The sequence below is a fragment of the Etheostoma spectabile genome, chromosome 24 (genome assembly GCF_008692095.1).
Source record: "Etheostoma spectabile isolate EspeVRDwgs_2016 chromosome 24, UIUC_Espe_1.0, whole genome shotgun sequence".
NCBI classification, from domain to species: Eukaryota; Metazoa; Chordata; class Actinopteri; order Perciformes; family Percidae; genus Etheostoma; species Etheostoma spectabile.
In genome coordinates, this window is record NC_045756.1 from 4,393,654 (window position 1) to 4,419,308 (window position 25,655).

Below are 25,655 nucleotides of genomic sequence, written 5' to 3' on the forward strand. Positions count from 1 at the left end.
AACCTTGAACTAATAAAAGCATGAATGGCCCTTTCTAGGTCGTGCCAGCTTAGAAAAGGCTTAACTTTTGCCAGCAGGTGAAGCTAGAAAAGGCTCGTTTTAACAACATTACTAATCTTCTTATTAAATTTCATGCTGCAATCAAAAGTAACCCCCAAGTTTTTGACAGTTGATCTAGTGTAAAATGCCAGAGCTCCCAAACTCAAAGCTGGACCATTCTGCATGCCTGAAGTACTGAAAATAATTCACTCCGTTTTACCTTCATTCAAGTAAAGAAAGTTGTCTGAAAGTCACAACTTAATATCAGTGACACCACTACGCAGGGAGTTTAGAGCAACACTGTCATTTGCTTTCATAGGCAAATAAATTAGCAAATCATCTGCATAGCAATGAAAAGACAGGTTGTGCTTTCCTATAATCGCCCCTAAAGGCAGCATATGTAAAGAAAACAGAATAGGGCCAAGAATGGATCCCTATGGTACCCCACAAGAGAGACACCCTACATTGGCTCCCTGTGCGTTATAGAATAGATTTTAATAATATTATTAATAATAATAGTTATAATACATTTTATTTATAACGCACTTTTCATCAATAAATCTCAAACAATTTTAAGATCTTATTGTCTGTTTTCAAGACAATAAATGGCCTGGCCCCGGAGTATTTGTCCAAAATGTTTGCTTTGTGCAAGCACAACTGGTCATTGCGGTCTGCAAATCAGTTGGTTTTAGATGTCCCAAGGTCCAGCTATAAACGGTGGGGTGATTAGGCTTTTGCAGTTGCTGCCCCTGGAAAAGGTTACTCCCTGATATCCGGACGATAAAATAGGTGGCTCTTTTTAGGTCCAAACTAAAAACCTATTTGTTTAGGCTGGCTTTTAATACCTAGTAATGGTGTGAAAATTCCACTCTCCTGTTTGTTTTTTTAACCTTTTCTAATTTATTATTTATTATTATTAATATTATTATTTTTAGTAGTAGTATTATTATTAGTATTAGTATTTTTATTGTATGATGTGTTGTTTTGTACTTGGTTCCTGATGTAAAGCACTTTGGATACCTGGTGGTTGCTGTAAAGTGCTATATAAATACATTTTGATTGACTGATTTATTGATTGATTGATTGAATGTCCGTTGAAGTCATGCTAAAAACGTGGAGTTTTTATCAATGCAGTTCTGATAAATGAGTGACTCCCTGTAGCTTTCAGCTGATTGACAAGAAGCAAAAACAAACGTCACATACTTCACCATTTCTCGCAAGTACCCTCTAGAGCTCAATAATGGCCAGTATTTTCGGAAAGACATACAATTACTCATATAAAGTGCAGTACAAATGTAAATATCCTACTAATATAGCACCATAGAGGGTGTTTTAGGATGTGATTGCGGCTATGCCTGTGGTGTGGATAACTGCACGGTTCCCTGTAATCACAGTTAGGCTTTTCATGGCTTTCATACTGAGCTCACTAGTTGTCAGGAAAAAGGTATTATACAGGGAATAGACTAAAAAAACATGAATTCAAAACATGTTTGCAAGGTGTCATGAATACATTGGATATCATACAGTACTCAGAATTACTAAGAAAGACTAGCTCTAATGGATATCATTCCAAAACCCCTGTGATGGGGTTTCAAATAGGAGTGGGGAAAAAGAATTGATTCAGCATAGTACTGCGATATTTTCATAGATGAAAAAAACAGAGAAATTTATAATTTTAGATAAAACAGATGTTGACAAAGTTTCTTTTTAGGGACAAAAGTTGGTGAAAAGATAACAGATTGCAAAACTGCAATAATATTGCATTGGGATATACATAATGTGATTATAACGTATCGTGAGGCCTCTGATGATTACCACCCTTACTTTCAAATAATGTAACAAACCCTGTGGCAGTCATGATGGAGGTCCACAGCTTATTTGGGCAGCGGTGACTGCTAGTTACATTCTTTTAAACTGGAAATGAGTCGCTTGGTTTAATAGCACTGAGATGAAGTTACTTCTGCATTTTGTACAGGGACTTTGCAACTAGTGTAACTGAGCCACTCTGTATTTTAAATAATAGGTAGCAAATAGTAGTGGTGGGTCTGCTAAAATGATAGTATTTTCGACATAGTCAAAATGGCTTCTGATTTGCTTCAAGATGAAGAGAAAGAATGTGGTTGGGCAGCAGTATTGTGTGACATTAACAGCCACCCGCCTTGAGTGGTAGGAGAGCTTGATGTTACAGCGTGTAACAGCATAAAAACACAGTGGCAGAGTGGGATTTTTTGTTTTGGACAGTGGGAGAATGTCCCCATGATGTACAAAGACTGAGAAAGACTATGAGTCGCCTCGTCTCCGTCATCTCCATCTGCCGCGGAACGTGTCATTCGTAGGCTGGCAACATGTTTAGGAAAAACAGGATGAGATAACCTGTCAAAACTAGTGCTAATTTGCTTCTTCATCTAAAAGCACGTCATAACTGAAAGACATTGTTTCTTTAGAACTTCTAAATGCGTGAATATCTCATCAGAGTCGTATGGACATCTGGAGAGCAGCTCTTCCAAAAGACTTAACTTCTATATGCAGATAGGGATGTCTGTGCTGCTGTCTCCAAAAATTAAACATCTGCATATGAACAAAGTAAAAAGATGTGGACGTTTTCTATAACCATAGACCAGATGTTATGAAAGTTTTTTTTTCTTCTTTTTCTTTATTAAGATGCCTCTGTTCTGCTCTGAGATGTAATTAGACCTCTTAAACTCACAATGGCAAGTTTGAACTTGCTTTTAGGAACACCCATAAATGTAATTTCCGTGATCCCTTCATTATCTTGGTGCCATCTGAGAGCTTGCATTTATATTCATTGCTAATGACTATTGTCGTCACTTTTGCTGGGAGGCCAAATCTAAAATATAAACCGTGAGATTATGCAGTGATTTTCTTTTAAAAATATAATAAATTATATAATAAATTATATGTTTGAGCAATTAGCTCAAAAGCTTATCAACATGGCAGCATTCAGCTTCAGTAAATATGAAACTTTAAGGCTTTAATTCAGTGTTATTGAAGACATTAACAGCTCATCAGTTGTGGCTTCAAACAGAAAAAATGTCCATCCATGGGTCCAAGGTCGGGGCGGGGAAAAAAGGCAGATTTTATTTTTAATCCTTTCACTGAGAGCAGAGACATAATGGAAGCCCATTAGCGGCCAATAGCTTTTTCACTGCCTACAGTACTGTGACATCGGGTCTCATCACACTGTGAACAAATTGTTTATATGCTCTAAAATAGTCAATTGATTATCCAAACTCAAGGCTGAGAGAAGGTTTAAGAACGGCCTAAGACAATCCCAATTATAATCACATAAGGATTTTTACCTAAATTAAATTCTATCTAGCACTGGAAGATATCTGGTCAAACAGAATGTCCCATCATACAAAATCAGATGTGATTTTGGTTAAGGGTAACGTAATATATGCACTGGTTAATGGGACGATAAATGCTTTGAGGACTCCAATTTTACGCCAGCATGACGCCCTCAGTAGTGCTAATGCAGTCATCATGACATAGTTCCTGGTTCTCAACCACTTAAGTGCACGAAAACATTCGCGTAACATGTGTATGTTCTAAGGTCGGTCCGAGACAGTTTAGGGTGTCCACCTAATATAAGGGAGAGACAGACACAGATCAATGTTAGTCCTTTCATTTGTTAAAGTCTTGATCCTTTTAGTTTAATCAATTCAATTTGAATTACTTTAAGTTGTATGCTTGCCCTTGCTTAATTTTGCAATACAATATATAATCCTTGCATTTAAAGTACAAGCAGTAGACTTTGAATTTGTTTCTCTCTTAAGGTTGTAATCCATTAGGTAAAGTGTGTTTAACATCTTCAAGGTTCTTATAGGTTGTATCTAGCCACTGAAATTAACTTATCCTTGGGGCCTATTTTTCCTGGCTACTAAATATCATCCTAGCAACCATTCCAAGTGCCGTGATCAATAAGAAGAGAGTTGTCGTTAACGGCCGTGGCTGGGGTGGTATCTGGCTCTAGGGCTATTCAGTCAGGTGCCATTTCAGAGTAAGCAGGGTAGGCAAACACAGAAATGTGAATAAATGTGCATTGTCCTTACAAAAAAAAATGAAATTATTACTTTTTCCGGCTGAGAAATATTGAGAAGTGTAAGCCTATTGCGTCTCAAGCTGAGATAGAGATGAGTATTCACGCTGTTTACTTCATTCCGTCTAGACTATGGCAACTCCTGCTTCACGTGCAATAAGACATCTCTGGATTGTTTACAAGGGGTCCAAATGTCTCAAAGAGGTCTCATGTGACACCAATCCTGGTCTTACACTGGCTCCCAGTCCAATTCAGAATGGTTTCACATTTATTTTTTAATGGCTCTATTTTATGTATTTTGTCTTTATAATGAAGCACTTTGTGACATCCTATCTTTTTCTCACTTACATGCCTAAAAACCGTTAGAGCTAAACAGTGTGTGTTGCTATGAATCAGATCACTCTTAAGCTAAGCCTCCTTATTAGAGTCAATAGTATCTCTGCTGCTGCGGTCCTCACTGTGGCTAAATGCATTCGGTTCATCGTCTCCATTCTTCCCAGCTAAATCTGATGAGCCAATGAGAGGCAGAACTATAATCAGGGTGTAAAATATGGGAGGAAGGAAAGGAAATGTATACAAAATAGCTGCTGCAACTGATTTATCGCTACAGACTGACCACTGCGGACTAAATTGCATCTGGAATTCAATGTGTGTGAAATGCAGGTGTAAATCTGCGGCACTGTTTTATGGGGCACACACGGAGGCTAAGAGACTCTAGACTTTACCGGGCGCGAGCGAGCGCGAAAGAGAGAGAGAGAGAGAGCAAGCATAGCACAAGACAAAAGAGCATTCATGCAACAGTCACACAATTTTTCCCACAGGTCCCTCTTGCCTATTATTCCTGACTTTTAATGGCCCTTAGCAGCTCCAGTCCAGTGCAACATGATTGAAGAAGCCAGTAAAAGTTGTTTGGTGTTTTTTTGTTTACAGAAATAATAGAGTAGTAGAGTCAAAGTGGCTTCAAAAGTTTTAGCAACAATCTTCCTGTGATTTTTTTCAAACGTCGATCAATTTATCATCTTTTTGTTGAACTGAAAACTTCAGGCTCACATACAGCCTTCCTCTTGTGAGATGAATACAGGCTTGCAGTTCCAAAAATGTCTTCACTCCAACTTATATTTAAAGCTCTGGCATCAGGTCTTGTAAAGCGGCACTAGTTAAAAACATCAGACAAAACAAAAAAAAACATTAAAAACAAAAGCTACATGTCCTGTATCCTGTCTTACTATGCAACATTCAATGTGTGAATTGTCAGCTGGTATGATTTATCTATGTATTCTTGCTAAGTTATAATATTCTGGTGACGCAAACACTTGTGGCCCTGACAGTAATTTGAGACAGGCTTCGTAAACACCCCCTATAGATGCAGTTAATCCACAATCAAAACTGGGACCCATCCATTAGGGCCTTTCACAAAAATCAACCTGCTTGTGTCAAGATGGGTTAGCAGCTGAGGTTGTGTTTGTGCTCATCAGGTAGCACAGTTCCGTTTCGGGAATCGTTTCGGCACCAAATTGTGCCTTCATTTCCACCTGCTCGGCTCATTTTTTATTACAGTAGCATAGAGAAATCTTTGAAGTTTAATTCTGACGATAGTGATTATTTTATCTGAATATGTGCACATTTGTGTGTGTGTGTGTGTGTATATATCTGTTGTGCTTTTGCCAATACTCACAGCTGGAGAAGACGAGAGGACAGGAGTGTTCGTCCATTGGGAAATTATGGAGCTGCAGCTGGCATTCTGCATTGATGGTCATCCTGCAGTGGGAGAGAAACAAGGAGAGCGAGGAATACTTAGACAAAGACATTTGAGACACTAAAATGCACGGTACTCATCACTACTTATGTCAAATAACACACTTTTTGCATATCTAGCACTGGCTTCGAGCCAGATGGTGCAGGATCACACTCAGTTGGTTGGTTGACGTGTAAAAGCCCTCAGAATGACAGAACTGTTTTATCCTCAGCTTCAGACATGTTTTTGGTGAAGACAGCATTAACTTATAGGTCAGGGCCCGGAGGCATGTAAGCGGCTAAGAACAGGAGTACTTAGCTATGATCAGTGGACTAGTCAAGACACCAGATGTTTTGAGAAAGCCAACAATGATCACAAAGACACAGGGAATTAGTTTCACATGCAAATATAAATCAGACTCAACTCATATTCTCTGCACGTTACTCTCCTTCAATACATTATCCTAAATATACATTCTCACTGGATACAATGATAACCATCATGAGACCATCATGAAAATGGGATTTTTTCTTTCGATTGTTGTGTTGTTGTGTTGATGTGTCGTGGTCCCCGGTATAGTTTCTCATTAATTGACTGACTGAAAGCACATAAAAGCGAGCCTTTTATAAAGCAGGGCAGACTCGCTCGTCTTGTTTGTAAGTAAACATAGTGTAGATGATGTACTGCACAGTCCCAATTTGCATACAGTAAGTCCAAATTTGGGTAAGAATGTGGAGCTGTGGTGACACTGCAAAGATGCGAGTGTGAGAGATGGCGTGTTTGTTCCTTGGAGCCATTATGATGACGGATTTGCACCGACATATTTTATTTATCTTTTTTCATTTTTAATCTTTTGCATGTGCGGGTGCTGCTGCGCTTCCCTGTGTGTAACACACATAGTGTGCACGCGCTGCCTACACCTAGGCACATTTTACTCATGCGCTGCTAAAATAAGAAGGAAATGCTGCTCTATTGACTTTAGACCAGGTTTTTGTTGGTCAATGTCACGATCCCTTTCCGGTGCCGCAAGATAGCAATACACCAAGAATTCACCTGAATACACCTCCTTGTAACGCCCATGGGAACAAAGATGGGTGCAGGTGCGTTTGCTATTTAAACGACTTGGGCGCAGGACGGGAAAGTGACAACTGCGTTGGTCTTAAAATAGCAAATGTTGGGATTTGTGCCGCGGCGGGTTAAAGATGGGGCCGTCAATATGCTTTTATGAAACAATAATTTTCAAATTTGTCACAGAGGCACACACTAGCAGAAGTGAAATTAGCTAATAAAAGCAAAGATTTTGTGGGACGTTTGTGGTTGTGAGGCGGTGAATATATACAATATGTTTTGCATTTTGTGTATCGTTAGGAGTCAACATGTAGAGGCTTATGCTTTGCAAAATCAAACCTATGCAATACATAAAGACAGTTATGTATTGTTACACATCCTTGTCAGAATAAAAGAACAATTAAGGTGAATGGTAGCCGTATATTAACAATTTTACGTACTGTATATGTGACCATCAAACTCAAGAAGCAGGCGTCTGTTTGATTAAAATACCCTGTGAAAAGAATCCCATCTGTAGACTTTAGTGTGATTAAAGCTGCATGAATTGATTTGTTAGCGACTTGGGAGGCTGGAAACACAGCACTGACATATTAATCACCTTATAAAACAGTTGTGGCGAACATTTTAGAAACAGTTGCCTATCTACACAATACAAGCATTCATTTGGAGTCATTGTTCTTGTCACCTGATGCATGGAATTGCAATATGATCTTTCCTTTTAGTTAGTTTTCACTAACGTCTGAGACAGATATTGGTCTCTTTAGCTGGTACATGCTGCCTGTGTACCAGTTGGCTGCCGTTAAGTGCTGGGAAGGAAGTGTACAGGGAGTTTATCAGAGTCGGGAGAAAGTTATCTGTGTGTAAGTTACTGTAAGTGACCTCTTTCATATTGCATATGATCATTAGAGCTGTTATTAATGAACACATATTCAGTGAAGCTTAAAATATAGGGGGCATAAATGAATGAAAGTATTATTAACCCCTTAAACAACCCTAATTATTCCCCTACAATTATGAGTAAGATTATAGGTCAATATAAGAAGTGTTTTGCTCCTTACAGTCAGTTTGGTACACATTTTGAATCGATGATTGATGATGATACGTGATGTAGCAGGAGCTGAGCAGCTGTTCCTCCAAGGGCATGAAAACAAACACTCATGGTGGTATTTGCTGTTTGACCAAGGTGTTGTTTGAAATCCTGGATACACAGGTGGAATTGGATCCTCAAGACAGAAAAAGCCCATGACAGAGCTTGAGGGTTCATAAACCCAGATGCCACTCAAATATAAAAGAACGTGTCCGCCCGAATCCTGAGTCTTTTGTCATAAGGCTATTCACACTCACACGCACAAGCACAATCCTCCCGTGTGTCATTTCTCTGCCACTGAGAAGCTGTCAGAGGGAGCAGAAGAAAACAAGCAGTAACACACGACATGTTGACATGTTGTAGGAGAAGTTTCTTCTGTGCTGAGTTACAGCCCGCGTTGTAGCAAATGCTAAGATGTTATAATTTCAATAGTGAAAATAAATTGCACGGAAGAAATATATAGTTAATTGTGCTGATTGAAGTAGAAGCTAAAATAAGCCGAGCCACCAGAACACGAGTAGTTCAAGTTCTACTGAAGTGTACGCTGTGTGTGCGCAGCTGGCAGAGTGGTTAACAAGCATACAGCAACACCTAACCGTGGTGTCCCTGCTTTGATTTCAGCTGGGGCCCATTGTTGCATGTCATACCCCTCTTTCTGCGCATTTCCTGTCTGTAACGCTACTGTCTAGGGTGACATTTCCAAAAAAATAAATTAAAATAAATTAAAAAGATGCATATCAGCGTTTTCTAATCTCATACCCCTGTGATAATATTCTTTGGGGTCTTGACTATATCACTGTTAGGGAGGGGTGAGTCAGCTGAACTGAACTTTCTAATCCAAGCTAATTTTATTTATTCATTTTATATATATATATATATATATATATATATATATATATATATATATATATATATATGAAAGCGGGGGCTTCAAGTACAGTATGTGGGTGCTCTGACATGCACAAAACCTCCTGCTACTACTAACAAGCTTGATGGGAACACAGAGCATACACTGTTTTTTGAGCATTTTTTTCACTGTTGAAATGAGTCACTATTGGAAAATACTGCACCATACATTAATTTAAGATGACTGCAGCTTGAATTAATCTGCAAAATGCACCCATGTTTGCCTATTAATGAGTAAGACAAGTTTGTACGTTGCAGCTTGCTTCCTTCCTTTGGCCCACATTGGGACTTTATGCTTTCACAAACTTTCAAAGAAGACAAGAATCCGTGCTTCACATTGTTTTACTTCTGAGAACAGATGTCTTTCTAAAGTCTTTGATATGGATTCCAGTGAATAAATGAATTTAGTCACTATCAACGGTTTGCAGTTAAAGTTTACAATTAATGTAGTTTTTCTACTTTGTTTAGTTCCTATTTGATTGATTGCGTACCTTTCCTTCTTGAAATACTACACAGTCTTTTTTTCTTGCATCATACTGTACTTTCTGTTTTCATGTCTTTTACCTCAGTGTGTAGAGGACTTTTCCATTGTTCCAGATCCGGAGCAGCTGATTGGGCGTTGTTATCCAGTGAGAGTCGGCATTCTTGGAATTTCTAAAGATGGTGTCGGGCAGCCAGATCAAGCCGACCATATTGCTGGTTGAATAAGAGTCAGACCAAGAGACACACGGAGAAAAAAAGCAAGGGGCGGAAGGTGAGAAATGACTGCTGTTAAATTCCTCCAGATTGCTCTGAATTGCATAACGCAGCTCCACTTCTCAATAAGAGGATAACAAAATACCCAGGCGACACGGGGAAAACAAAGTACATCAATCAATTTGTTCCATTAATTACAGGCCTCTGCCCGAGAGAGAATAATATTGTTCTCAAATGAGATATTCACAGTATGAAAATGTTGAAACACAATAGTTGCTACAGTGGAAAATAAAGAGTCACAGCAGTGTCTTGGAAATAATGTAAAAAGCATTGTTAAATAGAAAATACTGTAATTATCAATAGGTGTCAATGCTGCAGCCACAAACCTGATATACAGTGGCTTGCATAAGTTTACACACCCATGCTAAACTAAAAATGGGCCTGCCTGTATGGGAATTTAACATAGGGGTGTGTATATTTTTGCCCCCTGTATTTAAAGAAAGAACATTTATTTATTTATATACATACAATACATATTTCATTCACAAAGAAAATTAGTGTCCTTAAAAGGTTGGATTTTCCTAATTTTTTTTTTATTGAGGCATTACGATCAATTTCCAAAATATGTTTTTTTATTCCTCTTTTTAACCAACTTTAGCATGGGTGTGTAAATTTGCAAGCCACTGTACAGGATACGAGAATTTGAAATTAAGCTGTATGTCTGCAGTAAAAGCAGCATACCTGTTGAGGGTTAGTCGCATGCTGCTGCTGCTGTTGTAGCGCAGACGGGTGTCCACCCAGGTCTGGGCGAAGATAATATCGATCTGGTACTCCTGGGGAGAGAAAAGTAGACTCAATATAGTGATCTGACAAGCCTTTTTAAAGCAGTATTGAGACAGAGATGGATGAAGTGTGTGTGCTGAGCGGCCACGGCTCAGTCCTTCTGGAGGAGCTGATAATGTGTTTGTTTGAACGCAAATGTGTCCACTTCAAAAGGAAATCCTAAAGCAGCGCAGCCCTAACTGGAAAGCACTCAAATACACATTATGCTTTTGATATGGAAATTACAATTACACCATCTCACAATGTTTACTTCAGCACTTTTTTTCACCTCAGAAATGACCCCTCTTCTAATTGTGAGAAGTTTTAGCATAAGAACGATGCATCAAAATTTCCTTACTTAGCAGGTAATATAAGTAGTATTTACCTTGTTGGCACTGTGTTGCCTTCTTTTTATCACACAATATGTTAAATCCTTGAAAATCATTTCCACAAAGTTGAGTACATGTTTTGTAATCCGCCAACCATGGATGATGTTGCTACATATTGAATGTAAAGCAAAAGGTAATCAACTTTGAATTAAATATATTGTGGAGAGGAAAGTATTAGGTACAGAAGGTACAGTGCAGCCAAGTGACAAGTTACTAATGTAACCACCCATCTCAGAGACTTTCTCATTCCTCAAGAGAACATGCATCCAAATAATGGCTAAATATAACCTGGCATAATGTAGCTGACAGAGTGTCATTCATTGACCTTTATATTACATTTGGAAAGACCTGGGTTCAGCTGACAGCTGGCTACACAGCTGTCTTCACTCACCCACTTCTTAGGATACACTCCAAATAGCACACTGCTGTTGCTGTACTGTATCGGTAAAAGGAAATCTTGTGCTGTACATGAAAGTATTGTGGTTGCATAATTGTTACTGTAAATATATGAACATTAGGTTAGAACACCTTCAAAAGCTGATGCATGCCCTTCCTACAAAACAAACATTACTTTGATTTTAAATATTGTAAATTTTAAAAACAACTCTGAGACCATTATTTTCTTTGTGAAAGTGGAAACAACCCTACATTTGACAGCACTCCAAACCAACAAAAACACATTAAACTGACAGTCGAATGTTAAAATACTTTCTATTTTCTGAAAAGATCATTTCAGTTTGCAACCACCTCTGCAGCCACATCGTTTGTGACCTGGAGACAACCTTGCCAAACACAAACTTTATTTAAACCTGAGTGGTTGCAGCGAGCTACTGTACATGGTTTCTGCAACCTTGTTTATCACTGTCACTCTCTCTCTGTCTAATATTGTTTCTACAGTTACCATGTGAGACACCACGTTTCATTTCATTGCTGAGACAATATAACATTGATTTAGTCAAGTAAACTTCCACTGGGATTAAAATCTCATTTTCGAGTCCATCAAAAATGTTATGGAATTTTGAAGAGTACTTTGTTATTTGAAAATAATATTACTAATAATGTAAAAGATTATATTAATATTTGAAGATAAATGATGCTGTATGATCAATGTGAAACAGCCCAGATAGTAAACACATTTCCATACCCCTAGAGTCAGTTGGGAAATATGACAAGCTATTCACCAGTTTCCCAGTGCGAAGCTGCTGAGGACCTCCAACGTGGGCGGCAGAAGGTCAGTGCATCAGCTGGAAACCCTCTATAGAATGTAAGCAAGGCCGACTGATAATTCAATGATAAGGTCAGACAGTGAGAACTTGTTGAAGCCATTTAAAATCCTTAGATGATGTAAAATGTAGGAAAAGAAAAATATTGGCCTTCCAGAGACTATTATGTGAGACTATCTGGGAATGATCCTGTTCCGGTTTGTGGAAAAAAAAATGACCTGGGTTCAAGGGAAGAATGTGCAATAATACTGTAAGAAGACTTTCTCTGGAGGACGGAGTGTCATTTGTATTATATATTGTCATTTTGTCATATTTATCCTCATCAAAAGTTTCTAAAGTGAGCCAACAAAAGTCACAATGTGTTCATGTTTAGAGTGCGTGAGGTACACATGCTGCACCCCGAGCATCACGATTCCAAGTGTCACTCTCTTTCTGACTATTTCGACCTTTTCTAAAAACAAACAGACGAGGCCCAACCTTTCTATACATCTGTCGCCAGAATCCCCATTGTTACTGTCGGCCTGCGTGACCTTTGGAGGATAATGATAGGGAGACGTGCGCACCAATAACTCAGACGAAGACAGCGAACCACAAAGTGTTACATGTTACGCCTGGCACAGATGAACACCCCGCTCCGCTGGGTCCTTTTGGGGACTACACTTACAAGACAAGGCACTGAGGCAGGTCCATTATTCACGGACAAAATGCAAAACAATGAAGCCGAGTGTCGAGAGATATCTGCCTGAATTAACTACGAGGCTTGCATTATTCCACTGGGGATCCATTACAAAGTCAGACAACGAAGGTGTTAAGGGAGTCCATTACTCACCGCTATTGGTAAAAAACAATGCAGCACAAACTTATAGGCGAGATAATCAAGGGTGTCTTGTGTTGTATATTCTCTGATGGGAAAGTCCAACATATAAAGTTAGAGACAGCGAGTTGCAAGTTCATTATTTAGGGTATAAATATTTTATTTTAGGTCTTAAAAAATTCAGAATTGGATAAACTATTTCCTTCCTGTCCCTGACTATGTTTTGCACAGCTGGCTATGACTGTAGGTAAAGGAAGTGCTTGGAAACTTCCGTATGATCAATTTTTGATCAATTCTCTTATTTTGAGAAAATTATTAACTTTTGCAGGATATTATCATGCGACATAAAAAAATCCTCTTGCCATATCAAATGAGAGCAACACACTCTGAAAGATCATGGTTTTCCTTCAGCAAACACTGATTATCTGCAAATTAACTTGCTGTTACAAAGGTGGGTAATAATCAACAAATCTGGCCCTACTCTCTTTGGGAATGCAAATACCACTCAGAATCTGATAAAATGAAATCCATTATTAAAGCCAAAGGATGTTGACAGCAAAGCAAGTCTGACTGAAATTAATTAGCCTGACTTCAACAGCGTCAGAACAAAGAGCTGCCTCCTTATCCATTTTTGCATCATTTCAGCTGGAGCGCTCGGCACCAATTACAGACGTCGCTCAGCCACATTTTCCACATCCATGTACCAACACATGTTTCTCAAGAGGGAAAATACACTTAATACTTTATATCTTTATAACTTTGTTTTTACTTAGCTTGATTACATTCTTCACATTTGCTATGCCAGAAACTCCCTCACCTGAAAGTTTTTGATTGCAAACTTTCAATAAAAAGTGTTAAGTTTGGTGATGAAAGGCTTTCCTAGTATTAACATTTTAAATCAATCTTTACTGCTGATTCCAAAAATCATTACCTAATACCTAATAAATTCAAATAAAAGAAAAAAAAAGCAGAAAACTTTTATAAATTGATAACATTAACGGCTCAGTTCCAGTAAAAAAGGACAGTTCGCCCGAAAATCAAAACTACATATGGGTTAAGGTTAGAACTATTTTCTACCAAACTACACCTGCCAACTGTATCACTGGGCAGAAGAAATCATACTCATGGACTAGAAGCTCTTGCTCATTGGTACAATTAATAGTTTGATACTGATACAGTAGCTCACCTGCACTAGTCAACGCTACAGTTACAGCTCTCGTCCATGAGTACGCTTCCTTCTGGGCAGTGATGCGGTTGGCGGGTGGACTTTGTTACCAGGATAATAGTTCCTACATGAAACTGCTCACAAACAGGTCTGTGGATCATTTTGAGTAACCAGGGAATGATTTCTGGAAAGAGACATTGTTGTTAAGTTCTTTAATTGTATTTTTTACATACACACTGGAGGGATGGCCAACAGCTCTATGGCAGATATCTCCAAAACTGGGCAACTCACACCAAAACCATCTAGATTGATAAATAGAACAACAGGTTAGAACAAAAATATGTATTGTTGATTTTGGGGTAAACTGTACCTTTAAGGCTCCCAGTGAGATTTTCTAGATCCAGCATGCACAGAGCCCCCCTTATGTGTAATGCAGCCATCATTAATGTTATAAAATGCACCTGTGCTTTTCCTACTATAACAGGTTAAAATGTCCGCCTGTAGAAAAGGTCTTTGCAGTTATTCAGCTACAGTAGCTTCTTCCATTTTTGACTCTCTAGCTCTTTATTCCCTCAAAAGTCAGCACTGTCAGGACAGTTTGATATTAGTCGGCACGCACTCGTGAGTAAAAGGTCACCAAAGTTGAACTTGGCATTTTGCCCATATGAGCAAATCCACTAATTGCTGCAAAAAGCTACCGTCCTTCAACAGACGTCCCAGCAGCTCAAAAGTATACCCAGCCGACAGGAATGTAATCATTGTCCAATAATAAACTAAAAGGAGTACTCTTCCTTTGGATTTAAGATGCTTCTTACACTATTACCTAAATAAAAGATTAGAGTTATTTTTCCACCACTGGTATCTCTTCTCTTATCCTGGTTTTCTTAATCAACTTACCATAAGGTCAGTTACATCTCTCTTATAACGGACTCTTTGCGTCATTGCTGATCAGCCAGAATCCGGTGAGCTCTAAAATACTGTCTTGCTCTTTGTTATATCATGCTTTGCAGTGAAGGAAATCTCAGACTTAAGCACAGATCACTGACTAATGTATTTCTTCAGGCAAAACCGATGCCGCATACTCGATATAAATATTTATAAGTGAAAAAGTTATATCTCCCAGACCTTGGTAAATTGGTTGCTGGACTACATTTTCAATCCCTCAAGAAGAAGAAGAAAGATAATTATGAGTATTCGATTTTTCTGAGTCATTTGACCATTTCTGTGCTCATTCCCGTACTACTTCATCACCGTGAACAATATTTGAATACAATTTTATTCTCAAAGCCCTCATATCCAATCCCAATAAACACATTCACCCAGAATGCATTGCTGTGTCCTGCAGGCAGCCTCACAGTGATGCCCCTTGTATGTGACTGGCAGAAATAACGGTAAACACCACCATTCAACTCCCGCTTAGGGGTGGTGATGAACTTCTGTCAAATGTCTAATAAACAAAACTGTGTGTTACCTGCGGATATGAGTGGCATTTTGAATAATGCTTTTGTGTGTGTGTGTGTGTGTGTGTGTGTGTTTGTGTGTGTGTGTGTGTGGCTAATTTCATAAACATGACTTTGTTTTGTTCATCCCTAAGAATCCAAAAGAAAGACCTTTGAAAGAAACAAAAGGAAATAATTTGCATACCTGTTTGCTTGAAGACTGTTTGTGAGGAAAGGAAGAAACACAAAATGGGAAATAAAAAACTGTTGGCTATGCTTCACTGAGCATCTGGCCTGAGGTACAATCAACACCTGTGTTTCTTTGTCTAACTCTAAGACAAATGACTTACTTTTGTATGTACTGGTAACAGAGGTAGCAGGGCTAGATGTATTAGAGGCAGCGGTAGTGCCCATTTATCTGCAAGTAGTGCTGCTACTAATGATGCAGCAGGAGTGGCAAGAGATGAAGTACTAGTAGTAGATCAAGAAGCATAGACATAAAGTTGAGAATGGACAAACTGGTGACGGGTGACGTATCCTATAGGGGAAACCTCACTTGTTGATCTGGCAACCCTTTGTACCAAGTAGTACCTGCAAAACTACATTTCCAGCCTCAGCTCTACTTCATGTTTACTGTAGGCCTGTAACAATTATTACATTATTGTCTAATTGTCAATTTCTTTTACATAAGCACCGTTTCTTTGTTTAACCGCAATACTGCTAACAGCTAAGGTCTTAAGGCATGTGACGATTGTTGAATTTTGTTTAGATATGTCGAATTGTAATTATATAACTGATTATTGGTCGGACTATTATTTTTGTTATTTTTGTTGTCAGCTGTTGGCACCTGACCCTATACATGTTCATAGCAACACAAATGACAAGGGAGTGGGGGATACAGTTGATGAAGAAAATGTTTTATGGTAATGCAGAGGTGTAGATTACTTCATAGGCTGTGTATTTGTGTTATTATATTATCTGGGTCACATGACAGTGATATATAACCAAAAGATGTATCCTGGAAAAGTAATATAGAGACAGTTAATTGTACCGCAACATTTGGAATTGTTACAGCTCTAGTTCAGTGCTAATTATGTTAGCATGTTAACACGCTAATTGGCAAGCATTATAACACCTCAAAATTAGCATGTTAGCATTGTCACTGTGGGCATGTTAGCATGCTGACGTTAGCATTTAGGTCAAAGCATGTGACGGCGCAACAGTCTCTCAGATGAGGTCATTTCCTACTGGTCATTTTCTTGTTATATTTATTTTGAAAATCTATGGCATTTCAAGTTTGAATATCATCTTTACCTAAAATACGATATTGAAACCTACACCTACTCTATACTGGAGTCAGCAGCAGGATTTTAATGTCCTTTGCTTTAATGCACAACATGCACCTTTTCTTGTTTATCTCCTTAAATATTTTTTGATACATCAAGCTAATTTCCAGCATCTTTGAACAGCTGATCTTTTCTCCAGGCAATTGGAATAACCCATCAAAAACAAAGTGCTCATAACTAATTTATACGGCGAGGTTGACTCCAAACACTGAATGTCTGTTTACATTGATTCTGAGGGAGAAAACAAGCGGAGGAGGAGAAGTACAGGAATTAGATAAGAGAGGAAACAGTGGAAGGTAATCGAACGTAATAAGGGCAAGGAAAGTTATGAGGAAGGAAATCATGAGAAAACTGCTGGAGAGGGGAAGATACAAAGAAAATAAGATGACTGATCCTGTAGTTATCGCTAATAGCTAATCAATATCAGCTGACTTTTAAAATCCTATCAAATAAGTCGCATGTAATGGAGCCGGCGAGGTAATGTCACGCTTACATAACGCTGCAGCTGCTAGTGCATTGTTCCACCTGCTGATGATTGATAATCTACCTCCAACACCCAGCTCCACCTGTTTCCAACGTAATAGCATCTCTTGCCTTGTTGCATTTTGTGTCTTCATCTGTTTCTGGACGGCCCTGGAGGTTGTTTTTGCTTTCACCGCTCACTCCTGCTCAGACTCATTGGAGAGCATTATCACGAACAGTTACTACACAGCCTTGGATTCTTGCTTTTAAAACATCGTGCATGGAAACTACACTATGATTAAGGTTATAGAAAGGTCCAGGTCATGAGAAAATACCAAAGAAAAAATTATACATAATGGCCTTTAAGCTTCAGTCTAGTTACGCTCTTCTAGTTCAGTTTGGGAGAAAATATAACGTCTGAATAACAAATATTTAGAAAAGTCTTGTACCGATGGTGTTGAATGGAAAACTATTAATATACACAGAGGGGACACAAACTGCTGTTCCTACTTACTAGTCTTGCATTATTATACTGTATTTGCTTCCATAACAGTCAATGATGAGCAGATAGGTTTAATAGTAGTTTATCTTTTTTAATTCATGGTACAAAACACCACCATCATACTGGTAGTACTACCTAGAATCCTGTGTCTGTTTTGCTTTTACACCACAAACGAGCCACGTTAGGCTGTGAAAGCACCCTAAAACTAAGGTTAGGTTAGAGAAAGCTCGATTTTAGGATTAATTACAGAGGTAAATGTCAGGTTTGTGACAGATGCAAATTCTGGTTTCCTACACAACGGTCAGACTAGCTACACACACATCCTCTGTCATGTCTAAGTGCAGTGCCCTTAAGTTTCAACAGGCGTGAACAGTTTTAAAAAGATCCCAGTTATGCAAGGATAGAAATACATTTCCAGGTCACATAGCTTTCCCATCAAACTTAAAGAATACATTTCAACACAGTGAATGCCATTTCATTTTTCTGAATAAACTCAAGAGGCCGTCTGAATGCTGCCTTGGTGCAAGAGGCAAAGAACAACGACCTTCTACACTGCAGATACAACAGAACAAATAATCTTTACTTGATTTTCTCTCCCTGCACCTAAATGAGTCATACAGTTATATGCCCAAACAGGGCATACAGGACAAGCTACAAAAAACACAAACCGGCCCCAACACATACACGTTGTCATGCACACCCACGCGCCAAGGCCACATTAAGTGACACTTTAAGGGACGTTTGACATCTGGAAAAAGCACTAATTCTTTGCTGTAGCAGACTGAAGATTTCATAGCCAGTTCATTTTCTCCAATCGTATCAAAGGCTTGCTGAGCACTGCTAAGACAAATCCAGTCAAAACTGAAAGGCAGCCATTGTCTTTGCTGGTTTGACTGATGTGTAAAAGCGAAATGTATACTGGAAGATTCAAATCTGTATTTTCCTGAGTCATGTTCCAAAATACTACAGAGCAAAAATGATTGAAGGACCCTCGCAGGCACTATATCCTAAAAATAATTCAGCTACAAGTGCATCCTATTTATAGTTCTTGAGGGTGTTCAGTATAATTAAACAAATCTTACCCATCATGAAACCATAGAGGTGTTTTGGGTCCTACATGGACTCACTAAAATGATGGTGAATGATCATGAGGAGGACTGATAAAGAAACTGTCTGTGCCTTGTTTAGCTCGTTCAGAGCTTGCCCTACTTGTACTAATGTTTATCTTCCGTGCACCTTATATTATATAAGTATAAAGAGGCACCAAGTAATCAATGTCAGCCTGAATCAACCCCCCTCTGCAACCAGTACACATTGCATAAACATTAGGGCTGGGTAGGGAAATTCAATACTTTTAAGGCACCAACCAAAATGCCTCTGAAGTATCAAAAATGCATCTTCATTCAATACCCAATTTTAATACCTATAAGGACTAAATCTTATCAGCGTCAGTGAGCCTCTATGCATGTAGCATGCTTCTACCAAGATCTAAAAATGCTTGTGATTGGCTGTCTTGTCATGTCACAGAGGCAGGCAGGAAAAACTCTGGTATTGGTACAGGTATATATATATTTTTTTTAACAATACCCATAGGCAGAACATGATCTATCTGGGTTTACATTAATATTATATATTATGCATTAATGTTATATAACACCTCAGCCTCATAAAGTTCAAGGAGTGAAATGGATTTATAAAGTACATCACCTGCAAATTGTAGTGTGTGCAACAATAATATAAAGACAATCAATAAATAAAAGTGATATTAACTGTATGTCCAATACTTTTTTGAATTTCTCATTTCAATTGGAATGTAGAGGAAAGGGGACTTTTTTTTTTTTTTTTTTTAAACAATCTGGTGAAAAACAAAGTCAAAGAACTATTTTTTCAACTAATTCACTATAAAATATATAACATTTTACCATTGATCTGTAGTTTTGTCATAGCTATCCACATTATTTTGATAAATGAATGTTAAATAAGATAAAACCCATAGATCTGTACCTTGGACTCAAACTGACTATTTAACACTACGATACTGCTAAGTAATCCATAACAGATTCCCAAACATTATCAACAGTGCATAAAGCAGAAATGAGTGGCAAATATTGAACAGAAATGAAAGGAGCAGCAGAGGGAGGGAAACACAATGTTCCTTTTAAGTCTAAGAGTCTCTTCTGAAGAGGGTTGGAGCCTTTGATGTGTTTAGCCTGCATTTGTGTGTGTGTGTGTGTGTGTGTGTGTGTGTGTACCTAGTAGATAGATGGAGGGATAGAGTAAAGCAAGCTTATGTGTAGTGAATCTTGTTTGTGTTCCTTGTAAGTAAGTGTCCCCTCCACAAAAATAGCTTCATCTCTCTTTTCAGAGTGGAAGTTCAAGAAGATGTCCTTCAATCTCCTCTCTATGGACTCAATTATTCAGTAAGTTGCTGTTGAACAGAGGGTGCACACTTTCTTTCATTCACTCAAGGTAAAGTGCATGTCCAGGTTGAATCAATTTGATAGGGAACCAAAATTACAAAGCATGAATAAACATGAGAATCTTTTGAGTCAAGGGCCCAGTATGTACTGTTTTTTTTCCCTTCCTGTTCTCAGACACATGCATGTATTTACAAGTGGTAAGAGTCCATGACATGTACATTAAATCAGTAGTAGGCAAGCCTTTATGCAAGCACACCTGTTTTATCAACCGCAATCACTTAAGTAGGCTGCAGAATGTAAAGCAAGCCATCGCCACTGATTGAGATGCCAGATATTGAACCTGTCCGCCAAAATTAAATTCAATAAACGTCTCCATTTAGAGGAGGTGAAGAGTTGAAGCATGATAAAACAAATTACCAAACAGCTGCTTTGTTCTGAGGCCAGGAAAAAGAAGAAGAAAGACTTTTTCATAATCACATTACTTGGCACTGTGATGCATTTTTTTGCTTTAAAAAGCACATTTTTTTATTTTTTATTTCCCTTGTCTCTTTTTCATCCAAACCACTAAACCATCACTGAACACTTTTAAGACACAAATAAAGTTCACGTATCTCGGCGTGTTGTTTACGAGTGAGGGTAAAATGGAGCGGCAGATGGACAGGTGGTTTGTTGTGGTACCAGCCGTGATGATGGCGTTGAACTGGACCGCTGTGTCCATCTATGTTCCGAGCCTCAACTACGGTCATGAGCTTTGGGTTAGGGCTGCACTATATGACGAAAATATGCAATCTGCAATAACGTTGGATATCGTGATAATGATATTACTTGAGATAAGTAAACAGATGTTAAAGTGTACTCAGTTTCCGGTTTAAATACAACAAATTGCTTGTTGAAAATAAAACAAATGGAAAGGAAATCATGTCCAACAGTCATCATTGAACAAATTGAACATTGAAATTAATATAAAAGGCACCACAAACAAAAGATTTACAAGTTACAGTTTAAAGTTCAGTTTTCTACTGATATTTTCTTTCAAAAAAATCTCTTTGTGTCTTTTGAGAAGTGTTGCAGCCTTTCACAATGTGTTAATTGCGCCAGTTGATATTGCGATTATGATTAAAAAAAACAATGGCTGGGTGGCTGGGCTCAGCCTGAGAGATTGGGGGGGGGGGCTTGGAGTAGAGCTGCTGCTCCTTTGCGCTGAAACGAACCTCTTGAAGTGGCACCTTAACCCAGCAAAAAATTCTTTAAATCATTATTGAAAATAAATTGAAATAACAACTTAAAACATGATTTCAAAATAAAAGTCCCCATGCTGCTATTATCACAAACACAATAGCCAAAAAAGAGATAATGATGGTGTTGATTGCTTGCTCACATGCCACTGGGACATGTAAAAATGCACTGTGAATTGACAGCAGTTGATCAAAGCACACTAAAAGTATGGCTGTGCTGTGTTGCCGTGACCCACTTTGTGTGTTGGGTCAGTAATAACATCACATGTTCATGCTGAAGAATAGATGCAGGATGTCTGTGCCAAGAAGACTGGGCTGTGCTGGATTGATGGCGCGCCAATGACAATAATAATCTATTCTCTACATCTCTGAATCAGTGTCCTTCTCTTTGTCTATCTTTTTCACGCAATTATGGAATGATAAATGCTTTCACTGACATTATATGTCTGCCAATTTGGTTAGTTTGTCTTTGCAAGAGGACAACCTTGATCTGAAACCTGGATGAGTATGGATTTAAAAAAAAAAAAAAGACTAAATGAAAGGGTGTTTGTCTTCATCAGCCGAGCCTCCGGCAGCAGCACAAACTAAATGTGGAACACACAATAAAATAAATAGAGGATTTCAATAAGCAGAAGAGATCATAATTAGCAGAAGTGATCATAAATGACGCTATAGAAGCAGGAAAGAGTCTGGAATCATTCAGAACTAGTACATGAGTGGATTTATCTTTACTGTCTAAACAGTAAAAAAAAAAAAACGCTGTTGACACAAGCACACAGAGCAGACTGGTTCTTCATCTCAAAATTAATGTACAGAAAGACAAAAACACAGACTACAGAATCACACACACACACACACTGTACACACACATACACCACACTTTGAAATATTGCATCTGTCAAACAGGGACATTGTGTCTGGGCTGGGGTTGACATCTCTTCAAAGATTAAACATGTAAAGACATTTATCTGGACTAATGTAGATGCCTGTCAGTGCTGGGTGTATCAATCCCTTTCCACTCACCAGAGACGGGTTCCAACTGACATGTTGGTTGAAATTCAAAAAAGTGCTTTTGTTGATAGAAATAAGGTACAGGAGATTTCACGCATTTGGGTGAAGAAGAATCCTTCTATAAGCTTTCTGTAACAAGCTGATTATTTAAAATTACATTATTATTAATTGATTACTTTATGTACTAGCTTGTAAATTCCAAATATTCCCAAACCTATAGGATGCATTTAAAACACCCATTGTTGTAAACCCATTGCACAACATGACAATACATACTGCTTGGTCAGTTTGGTCATCTCCCTGCATTAGGATGAGCCTGCTATTGTTCATACACTGCTCTTCATGTACTTCATCAACCGTGGCCATCACTATTCAGCCATTTCACCTCTGAGAAGAGGGTCATGGCTCATATGTACACCATGACACCCTTCATTTACTGCTGAATCGTGAGATAACGTCCAATCAAGCCTTGAGTGGTTTCTGGTAAAAAAATGAAAAAAAGCGTATCTTTATAAAGAGATAAAGTGCATTTTCACTGTGAGTGTGATAAAAAGCGGAGCTGTGACATAACTTTCACACGTCCCGACACTTCCACAAAGGTTAAAATGATCTGCTTTGACACTTTAGTCAGATGAGAGCAGCAAAGAGACTTCACTGATGTTCAAAAGAAGGATTTCCTTCTCTGGGCGATGGCAACAAGTCATGTCCAACGCCTGCAGCCAGATGGTACTATAGTTTTAAACCCAAACATTTGAAGAAGTCACCTTCGTGCCTTGGCAATTTTTTTGATGATTTTATTTTCGGATATTATAAACAATTGATTGACTAATCAAAACGATGGATTAATCAAATAATCATTGGCTAAAGAGGGGGCTTTATTTAATCTACTAGCGTTATTTTTCTTTCAGCATTTAGTTTATGGAGATAAAACCTCCTGTCTCGTGAGGTACACATGCTTTTCCATGTCAGACTTGTCTCAAGGTTCAAACATCTCCACGTATCCTCCTCCATTTTTATTTCTCCGGTGGGTTTAGTATTGATGGAATTAATGGGGAATCATGGCTCCCCCTTGGTTTCATATAATCAGTCTATTTCACTACAGAGAAGGTGGTCCTAATAATGTCTACGCCTGGTTGATACACAGGGGCGTTCTCAATAGTAGAGAGGTAGATTTAAGACGCCACCCACTCACTAGGTCGACTAACGACGACAATGACATAGTGTCGATGTCAAAGTGCGCCCATCTGCATCCGTGCATTTACCGGCGGTGTTATCGGACTCTCCCAGCAGAAGCTATGAAAGCCCAGCACTTTTGCTTGATAATGCTATTACTATTCATCACAGTATGTCCTAAATTACCATCAGCTTCATTTAGAATTACTAGAATTGTTGGGGCTTTGTAAGTTATAGAGTGTGGTCTAGACCTACTCTATCTTTAAAGTGTCTCGAAAAAACTCTCATTATGATTTGATACTATGAATAGCATTTAATTGAATTGAATTGAGTTTTGGCATTACATCATCCCAGCCATTGACCATTACCATTGGAACAAATGAGGAAAGATAACACACGCACGTACACACACACACACACACACACACACACACACACACACACACACAAAGTTTAGAGGGTGCAAAAAAGCCATTTGCAGTAAAGTATGAATGTGGAACTTTAAAAAGATAAAATGTGTGAATGAATGAATGAATGAGGAAAGATAACACACGCACACACACACACACACACACACAAAGTTTAGAGGGAGCAAAAATGCTATATGCAGTACAGTATGACTGTGGAACTTTAAAAAAAATAAAGCCATGCCAGGCCACGCTAAAGGAATCAGTTTTCTGGACAGAAATGGATAAAAGGGGAAGACACAGAGGCGGACAGAGAGTGAGATAAAAGAGTTGTGACTGCACTAATTCCAGTCCGGTCAACCCCGGGGGCAGCCAGGGATTCACATTCCACTGACCAGCGTCCACCGACCCTGACAGAGTGAAGCCAATCAGCGCTTACACAGAGGAAAATCACTGGAATGTCACAGTGGGATCCTGCTCTCAAAGTCTGGTCTCCCACATCAACTCGAGCCTAGCCATGACTCAATGACCCACTGCAGGCTGCAGGACTTTTTAATTCACAACTATATTACAGCTGATTGTCTATGTGTGTGTGTGTGTAGAGTTGTCTATTTTGTATAATTCGCACTTATAACTATTTCTAACATAAAAAAAAAATTGACATTTGCATTACAAAAGTACAGTGTAATTTTATGAGATTTTCTGACTTAAAAGGACTGCTAGAATAAACATGATTTGCATAGCTGTTTGCAATTATAAATAGAAACAAGAGCATCTTGGAACAGTTCCAATGTGCTTTCATAAATTGTTTTTTAGAAACGGGGACTACTTTAAAATTAAGGATGCATTTCATCCTAATGCATGTCATTCCAAGAGTTGGGTTACATAAGTATTCATTCTTTTCGGTTTTTGTGACTGATGCAGTATTTGTTGGGCCTTGTCTTAAATCAGTGCGGTGTATGGCTTAATGTAGCTGTTCATTTTCTTTTTGATGATCATGAATGACCTGAGACAGAAAATGAGACTAACAGTGAAAAGAACGCAATTTTTAGATAGCTTTTATTAATGCCTTAGCTCGGATTCAATTTTTCCCGCACCGTCAAAAAAACTGATTTACGGCAGGCAGACCGGCTCTGCAGTCACACATTCTGATGGGTCACAGATTTTGGTGTAACAGCAGAAATGCCTGTGTTTGAGGATCCAGCCAGATAAAAGGTAGCAGGAGATTTCCTTGTATAGGCCTACTATTATTTTAAGTTTATTTTAAAAGTTATATTTTGTGGTTATGGCTGATGTTGGGGCAGGGCCAATCCAGAAAAAAAGAAAGTAAACAAAGAACAACTAATAGCTAAAAAGGAAAGACATACGACGGGCAGAACCCTGAGGTGACATCGATCGGCTTTCAACAGATGGAGACAACTACGGGATGGTAAAGGATTCTAAACCAACTCTGAAATTCCCCTCTTTCTCCTAGACAGGTATGTAATATGTAATATTTCATTTTCAATAGCCTATGTTGGAACTTTACACCAACAGAGCTCTGGGTTGTGGTGTCATGATCTTAGATGCCACAACCAGGAGCCTTGACCTTATAAATAAGTTTCATTGACCATAAATTCCAAACTGTAAAAGTAAAGTTAATAAGTTAGTGTTACG

At 38.5% G+C, this 25,655-nt stretch overlaps 1 protein-coding gene across 3 annotated transcripts in view; it reads right to left on the reverse strand.

Annotated features, from left to right (window-relative positions):
- LOC116674210 (gamma-aminobutyric acid receptor subunit gamma-3) overlaps positions 1 to 25,655 on the reverse strand; it is an 82,981-nt gene that overhangs the window by 32,268 nt on the left and 25,058 nt on the right. For all 3 annotated transcript variants that reach the window (XM_032506768.1, XM_032506769.1, XM_032506770.1), the window contains 3 exons: positions 10,333 to 10,424; positions 9,460 to 9,591; positions 5,775 to 5,857 (listed from right to left, as the gene is read on the reverse strand). In XM_032506768.1, the coding sequence (XP_032362659.1) occupies positions 5,775 to 5,857; positions 9,460 to 9,591; positions 10,333 to 10,424 (307 nt within the window). The remainder of the gene's footprint in view (positions 1 to 5,774; positions 5,858 to 9,459; positions 9,592 to 10,332; positions 10,425 to 25,655) is intronic.